The 8,999-nt window shown below is 32.8% G+C and overlaps 1 protein-coding gene across 1 annotated transcript; it reads left to right on the top strand.

Moving 5' to 3' along the window:
- Positions 1 to 3,755: 3,755 nt before the first annotated feature.
- On the top strand, positions 3,756 to 8,744 carry LOC118046210 (homeobox-leucine zipper protein GLABRA 2). Its single transcript, XM_073403612.1, has 11 exons — positions 3,756 to 4,008; positions 4,378 to 4,655; positions 4,917 to 5,034; positions 5,148 to 5,345; positions 5,485 to 5,859; positions 5,968 to 6,069; positions 6,889 to 7,098; positions 7,312 to 7,486; positions 7,580 to 7,851; positions 7,984 to 8,070; positions 8,166 to 8,744. Exons 1-11 carry the CDS (start codon positions 3,931 to 3,933, stop codon positions 8,541 to 8,543), a joined length of 2,271 nt encoding a protein of 756 aa, XP_073259713.1. The 5' UTR covers positions 3,756 to 3,930; the 3' UTR covers positions 8,544 to 8,744.
- Positions 8,745 to 8,999: the final 255 nt, after the last annotated feature.

Genomic DNA, 8,999 nt, shown 5'->3' with positions numbered 1-8,999 from the left:
CAAGGTAAAAGCTAACAGGGACTTGTTCTCTATATATATATATATATATTATATATATATATATATATATATATATATAGAATGGTCACTGTAACAAAAATTATATAAAAAATTTAAAAAGTATAATTTAATTGGTCAAGTTTTATATTTATTCTCTGTATATCACTAGTTCGAGTCTCATAAACCTTAGGGTCATTAAAAGCTTATATGGTTGTTAAATTCAGAACTCGTGAGATTAGTTGAGATACGCGTAAACTGATTCAGACACCAACATTAATAAAAAAAATTGACATAAAGATTTATTTTACAAGAAGTATATTAACATATGAAAAAATCACGGTGTTTCAAGAGTAATTAGTGATTTTTATATATATATATATTTTTAAAAATAAAATCCAAGACCTATTTGAAAATGAAAAACTGATGTTATTCTAATTTAAAAACAAATAAAAATTATATTTGTTTGAGGAGAGGAGGATTTGTTTTATATATGTGTCTTGAACCATAGGATGAAGAGTTATCCATGTCAGCAAGATATTTTTTAAAGCTTGGAGACAAATTCATTTATTGTCTAAATCCAGCATATAAATGATGTGAAGACACCGACGACACATGCATGTATGTATACACAGCGATACAGCTAAACTGCTCCTTCAAATACGGCTCCGCTCGGCTTGCCTGGTTCAACCTTGTTTCTGTCTTCTAGTTGTCTAGTGCTGCCTGTGTTTTGTTTTGTGTTTGCCCCCTTCCTGTACGGAATAAATTACAAGAGAAAAGATTTATTTATTTATTTATTTATTTGGTAGACAGATAAGAGGAGGGAGCACCGACAATTTAATGTTTTTTTTTAGTATTATAATTAAATTCAATAAATTATAAAAAATAAAAAATAAGCTGGAATTATATCAATTTTTTTTTAAGTACTTAGGAAATCACATAAGTTTAATTACATAGATCATTTTACTACGGTTCTCAAGATTTTTACATATTTAATTCTTGAAATTAACCCTTTTAAGTTGGATTAAGCTGATAAATTTATATGTTTTGTAGGGCTATTATTTCAAATTATTTTCTATTTTTTTTCAATCTTGTTAATATTTAATGTCTGAGAAAAATAAAAAGAAAATGCTTCTTTACCTTAATATTCTTTTGAGATTTAATCTTTATGTAGATTTAATTTTTATTGGTGTATTTGAAAATTCTCATTTCAAAATACAAAAAATTAAATTTTAACAATTCTTTTTAATCAATTATAGCAGTTCAATCAAATAGAGGAACCATGTTCACCTAAACATATGATAATTGAAGAACAATATTTATCACATTAATAGCACATACTTCAATGTGCCACAGTAATTCAAGGATAAGCAATGCCACTAAACTATAATTTATTGTTGTTGAAATGTTATGATTTATACATTAATTTTAATCATTTTAAAACAATTATATATATATATATATATAATTATATAATTATAATTATAATTTAGTGGTAAGCTTATGTTGACTACAAAATATATATAGAAATACAAATTTGTATTTTTTTTTTTATAACAGCACGGTCTGTTTTTCTCTTCTATAAAGTTCAATGCAAAACACTCTTTAGGAGGTGATTTCTTTTAAGTAAAAATAGTGGAAATTTAGATTTTTATCTCTAATGATAACTTTTCAATTATTAGAAATGAACTATCAAAAAATTATCAAATACAAATAAAAATAATAAAATAATAGTACTATCGATAAATTATAGTAACATTTACTAACAAAGTATTACCTTGCTATTATAGTAGAAAATAAAAGAATAAAAAAAATAACGTGTCAATATTTTAGACAGAAATATTAAGGGAACATGCTTTTATTTTGTTACAAATCAAGCTCCAATCATCATAAATCTTGTCATCCTAACACTCAGTCTACCAATATCCTTATTCTGGTTCAATTTTTCTTAAAGATTCACCAAATCAAGTAAGCAAAACTATTCATTTTTATTTTATTTTAATTCATTTTTAAAATGTTATTTTTTTGAAATTTTGATGTAATATATATAGTTTGTTTGTGTGGTTACTTGTTTATAGCTTTTTTCTATAGAAATTTGTTGTGTGAATGTATAATTTGTACATGTTAGAATTTGTTTGAGATTTTTTTATCTGTTTGTCATTTGATGAAATTGAGTTTGATTTTGTAATTTAGGATTTATATAATAAAGTAAATAATGTCTTATTTAATGAGTACATTTCATATTTTGTTAATTTTATTGTTAAGTTGAAAATTTATGTATTTTTGGAGGAATTTGATTTTTTATAAAAAATTAATAATGATTTAAGGATATTGAATAAGTTTTAAGTTAAACCAATGATAATTAATTAGTTGGGTACTAATAATGTGGAGTTTGCTTGTATGACAATTTCAACAATGAAATCATCGATGTAATAGCCTTTGTTTTAATAGAATTAGGTTTCAAAAATCCAGAATAGAAGTCTATTATTGATACATGGTTCAAAAAGTTCAAGAATAATATATACATTAATAATTTTTTAACAAAGATGATCAATTTGGTATACATCTATCTTGTAATATCTCAATTTGGTTTCTAATTTGTATTAACATTTTTTTTTATGATTTATTAAAAGCACACAACAACTTTTCAATTGAATTTTTTCATGATGCACAAAAAATTGTTCGTATATTTTTTTATACATTAAAAATTAACTTGGAACCTTGCTTGTGGTATATCATTTAGCTAGTTAAATACTATTTAGCAAATGTTCTTGTATGCTAGACACATTTTCAGTAGTTGCCAATCAAGAAATCTAAGAGAACTACAACTTCAAATTCTGTACGTATATAGTTAAGTAATTTCAAATTATTGAAAATTAATTCTAACAAGTGTAATAATTAAGTTGCAATATAGGACAAAGCTAGCCATTATTCCTTTTTTCAAATAATTGAAAAGCATTATTCTTCATTGTCATACAAATTTCCTTTGATTCGATAGCAAGAGTATTCTCAAATTAATTTATATGATCCTAACTAGAATAAAGTCTTTTCATCAATGATATTCTTGGAAACACTCTCACATAAACTTGATGCATAATAAAAATATCTTCTTTTTTAAATAAAAATGGCTGGATCTGGATAGACTATTTAGGAGTTTAATTGCGATTACTTTTCAAAATATTTTTTGTATTGAAATACATTAAAATAATATTTTTTTATTTTTAAAAATTTATTTTTAACACCAACATATTAAAATGATTTAAAAACACTAAAATAATTTAATTTGAAAAAATTCTAAGTATTGAGATTTAATGAGATAAAATTAAAACAGGAAAAATCTCATTTACTCCAGATTAAGACAATGTGAATGATGTTCTAAAAGTGGGAATTGAAATAGAAAAAACCTGGGCTGGCTAGGCTAGGCTAGGCTTGGCTAGGGTACAAAATGATTAATGGCAGGATGGATACCTAAAGTTCTTGCTCGAAACGGTAAACATCATCGATAAAAAGTAAAGGAAGGAGGGGAGATTAATTTGGTAGCTTAGGTCTAATTAAGCCACAGCTGAGCTGAAAGCCACCTGGTAATTGGAAACTGAAAATACCGTTGGAAAGCGTAGATTCAACTGCTTAAAGTTAGTTGGACGTCCACATATTCCACTCAATGCAATATCTAACAGTCAACTCCTACCAGCCTTTACTCTCTCTACAAAATCACCTCTTCAGGACTTCGTTTTGTTTTTATATCCTTAAATCAGCAAGCCCCACCTCTCTCTCTCTCTCTCTCTCTCTCTCTCTCTCTCTCTCTATCCCTCTCCCTCCTTCCCTCTCTCTCTATCTATCTAGCCAGCAATAGTATTTTGTTGCCTTGGCTAGCTAGCTCCTTGAAACTACCATTTCATCGTCAAATGAAGAACAACCTCTTCCGGTCTGGCCATGGGCGTCGACATGTCTAATCCACCCAATTCTCATATCAAGGACTTCTTTGCCTCTCCTGCTCTTTCTCTTAGTCTTGTAATTCCCCTTTAACCACTACTCTTCTTTTTCGATATTTAGTTTTTCTCGTATTACATACAAACACATCTTTTCTTGCCTAACTTACTGGTTTTTCTTTTCTTTTTGAGCTTTTCCGGCCACCATCTTCGAATCCTACCAATATTCTTACCTATCCAGTTGTTGTGCATATATATATATATAAATATGAGAAGGAAAATCTTTTATTTGGTTGATCGATGTGTGTAATATTGATTTCATAAATAAAATCCCTCATGCATAATTATATATACATATATGCATGGATGCCGTGCATCGAAGTTTAAGTACCCTTGTGACACACTTACTCTATCTCCCTAAACATCTTTGTGGTTTTATTTATTGTTGAAGGCTGGAATATTCCGGGGAGCAAATGTGGGCAATGGGGAAGCAGCGGCAAGCATGGAGGTGGAGGAGGGGGAGGAAGGAAGTGGAGGAGGAAGAAGAGAAGAAACAGTGGAAATTAGCAGCGAGAACTCAGGGCCTATGAGATCAAAATCAGATGATGATTTTGAAGGTGAAGGAGAGCATGATCATGAGGATGATGATGATGGTGATGACAAAAACAAGAAGAAAAAAAGAAAGAGATACCACAGACATACCGCTGAACAAATCAGAGAAATGGAAGCGTATGTATTCTTATCCCCTTCTTTCTCTTGCTGTTGTCCTTTATTTTGTACGTACGGTAAGGATTGTAAGGCTAAAAAGAAGACTCAAAAAAGTTTATTTTCCTTGTTCCAGTGCTCAACACACAGACTAAAAGGATTCCTAATTTTAACTTGTTAATTAACAAATGTGTTTATGCTATGTATCTAAGACCAGGATTGTGTTCTTGATCATCCATGAACGTTCAACTTAATGACTCATGTGGATTAATGATTAATGCTCAGGCTATTTAAAGAGTCTCCTCATCCAGATGAGAAGCAAAGGCAGCAGTTAAGCAAGCAACTTGGCCTTGCTCCTAGACAAGTCAAGTTTTGGTTCCAAAATCGCCGTACTCAAATCAAGGCACGTACGTTGGTGCTATATGTAGGATAGATCAAATTAAATAATTCCCTCATTAATACAGTTGGTTATCTTGCTGGTTTAATGACCATGGCGGTTGCTAATTTGTATTGCAGGCTATACAAGAGCGCCATGAAAACTCTCTATTGAAATCTGAAATGGATAAACTCCGGGAAGACAACAAGAGCATGAGGGAGACAATCAACAAAGCTTGCTGCCCAAATTGCGGCACCGCTACCACTAGTAGAGACGCTGCCTTGACAAGCACTGAGGAACAACAGTTACGCATCGAAAATGCAAAGCTCAAAGCCGAGGTTAGAGATTAAGATTATAATAATGTGGTCCTAATTAGTTAATTAACATTAATTACTACAGAAAATCAAACATTTTTTTTTCTGTAGTACATTAATCAAATCACATGCTTAGCATAAGTTTGATTGTCATGATATGTAGGTAGAAAAACTTCGAGCGGTCGTGGGAAAATGTAGTCCAGGGGCAGCAGCATCATGCTCAGCTGGGAACGAGCAAGAGAACAGAAGTTCACTCGATTTTTACACTGGGATTTTCGGACTTGACAAGTCTAGAATCATGGAGACTGCTAATCAAGCAATGGAAGAGCTCAAGAAAATGGCTACGGCAGGCGAACCACTTTGGATTCGAAGTGTTGAGACAGGTCGTGAAATTCTCAATTACGACGAGTACACAAAAGTGTTTGGTTCTGAAGATTCAAGCAGTAATGGAAGGCCAAAGAGATCCATTGAGGCTTCAAGGGAGACCGGGGTCGTGTTCATTGATGTCCCCAGGCTAGTTCAAAGTTTTATGGATGTGGTGAGATATTATAATTATCAGCAATATACCACATATAATTATTAGTTATAGATTAGTTCCCTTTAACTAATTATGTATTACCAATAATCTTTTTTTCCCTTTGAACAGGATCAGTGGAAGGAAATGTTTCCATGTTTAATTTCAAAGGCAGCCACTGTTGATGTTATCTGCAATGGTGAAGGAGCAAGTAGAGATGGTGCAGTGCAATTGGTGAGTCACAGCTCTAATTAGCAACATGCATCTCATATTAAACTAGCACTAGCACTAGCTTGAACGAAGGTAGAGAGATCTCTGCATGGGAAATCAGCATCCATTCCAGTGAAGACGAAAGCCATAGTACATACTTGAAGGAGAAGAAAAAGGCAGCAGCTTTTTGTCGATGAACTATGACTGTGTTCTCCCCTATCTCAAAAAGGGCTTTCAACCTCAAATAACAATTAACTACAAAAATAAAAGAAAAGAAAAAAGAGTGGGAATATTTTTCCTTTTCCTTTTTAACATTAAATGCAATGTCCCCGAAATTAATATTCTGAAAGAGGTATTAAATGCAATGTCCACGAAATTAATATTTTGAAGAAGGTAGGGAGCCCCTTTCCTTCAATCTGCTTTCTTCAGAGAGGGGGGCTCCTGTGGAACTGTCCTTACGTTGTATATTAATAGCACCCAGCTGTCATAGAAAATGAGTTTTTTCTTATTTATTTGTGTGGGACCTTGTGTTTAATGGAGATCTACTTTTCCTCAGCTGGTTCAGCTGAAGGTCCAACCCTTGGACAGTTTGACTACCCTCTTACTTACGGTAAAGGGTGACTAATTAGGAATCAAAAGATTAAATGCCTAAAACGCCACCTTATCTGTTTTGATGAATGAAAAAAAATTAATTAATGGGTAAAAAACTCCTGCTCAGGTTTGTTAAAACATCAATTTCTTGACTTTGTTGCTTTTTTGAACTGTGTGCTTGTAAGCATTCATTTCTTAGCTTAGCCTGTCTGCTCTTACCAATTATTTGTTCTTGTTTTTTTTTATTTGCAGATGTTTGCTGAGGTCCAGATGCTTACACCCATGGTGCCCACCAGAGAAGTTTATTTTGTGAGATATTGCAAGCAACTTAATGCAGAACAATGGGCCATTGTTGATGTTTCTATTGACAATGTTGAAAACAATATTGATGCTTCACTCGTCAAATGCAGAAAACGCCCCTCTGGTTGCATCATTGAGGATAAATCAAACGGCCATTGTAAGGTACATGTGCTTTGGGTTTTGAACATGATTTATCCTCATTTTTTTTTTTATATAAAAAAAAAGGAAACTGGAGAAACTGAAGAAGAAAGAAAGAAGAAGAGAGGCAAGAATTCATATTTATAGAGACAAGCATAGACAACGATGCTATAATGCTATATCATCTTCTTTCTTTTTAACAGTTTAACATAGACAAGTTTATAACCATATTTTCAGGTGATCTGGGTAGAACACTTGCAATGCCAGAAAAGCACAGTTCATACGATGTACCGGACAGTAGTTCATAGCGGTCTAACCTTTGGAGCTAGGCATTGGATGGCAACACTGCAACTCCAATGTGAGCGGCTTGTTTTCTTCATGGCAACCAATGTTCCCACCAAGGATTCAACTGGTAAGCCACACTATGTTGCCATATTTTCCAGTGGATTGTCTGCTATCTATATAAATAACATTGTTTATGATTTTTTTTTTAAAAAATATCTAGGTGTTGCTACTCTAGCCGGAAGGAAAAGCATTCTGAAACTGGCACAAAGAATGACATGGAGCTTTTGTCGAGCGATCTGCGCATCAAGCTATCACACATGGAACAAGGTCTCAAGCAAAACAGGAGAAGACATAAGGGTTTCCTCTAGGAAAAACTTAAATGAACCTGGTGAACCTGTTGGAGTGATTTTGTGTGCAGTTTCTTCTGTATGGTTGCCTGTCGTTCCTCATATTCTGTTTGATTTCTTAAGAGACGAAGCTCGTAGAAATGAGGTACAGCAAAAGAATGCCATTACTCAGTTAAATCCTATCAAAATAGGATATTGCTGCTTTGAGTTGCGCAACTTAAAGAGTACAAGTTTTGTCAGATAACCTGTCTGATAATATTTCTTGCATAAAATGTAGTGGGATATCATGTCAAATGGAGGACCTGTGCAAACCATTGCAAACTTGATCAAAGGGCAAGATAGAGGCAATGCAGCAGCTATCCTAGTAAGTTATCTACATCTCAGATAAGAGGAGACCATGCCACTAATCTAATGTGTATTTCTCCATTCATGGTTCTAACTAGCTGTTTTCAATTGCAGAAGATGAAATCGAAAGAGAACATGTGGGTACTCCAAGATAGCTGCACAAATGCTTATGAATCCATGGTAGTGTATGCTCCAGTGGACACTAATGGAATGCAATCTGTGATTACTGGATGTGATTCAAGTAACCTAGCAATATTACCATCAGGATTCTCAATTCTTCCAGATGGACACGAATCAAGACCATTAGTGATCACTTCTAGGCAAGAGGAGAGGAGCACAGAAGGGGGATGCTTACTAACAATAGCATTCCAAATCCTAACGAATACCTCTCCCACAGCCAAACCAACCATGGAATCTGTGGATTCTATTAACACACTTATATCATGCACATTGAAAAATATCAAGACAAGCTTGCAATGTGAAGATAGTTGATTACAGTAGCTTGTTAGTTAGATAGACACAAATTAACTGTAAAGCTCATATAGGTTTCTAGTTTTTTCCCAGCCCCTCCATATTTTATATCTTAAATTGAGGGATATCTTTATGTGAGTTTGTATTTTATTTGTTTGTGGTTAGAACTTTTAAGTTAAGGGCTTGAAGTTTGGATAAATCTTTTATTGGCATTCCGTAGAATGAGAAGGGCATGTGATTCATATATATATATATATATATATATATAGTGTAAGCATCTTCATGAATAGATTTAACACTTGCTAACGTAGCTTGCAGTTTTTTTTAAAATGGCCACTCTCATCAATAAAACCTCCGCATATTTTAAACCCATTAACTACATTCACACTTTATCGCCAAAGCCAGTAAAGCAACCATAACTATTAACACAAGGAATAACAAATCAACAAAATCTGTAAGAGAATCACAAGAAGCCCT

Source organism: Populus alba, chromosome 1 (genome assembly GCF_005239225.2).
Source record: "Populus alba chromosome 1, ASM523922v2, whole genome shotgun sequence".
Lineage (NCBI taxonomy): Eukaryota > Viridiplantae > Streptophyta > Magnoliopsida > Malpighiales > Salicaceae > Populus > Populus alba.
The sequence above is the reverse complement of the archived record's forward strand: the minus strand, read 5'-3'. Positions and strand labels throughout refer to the sequence as shown.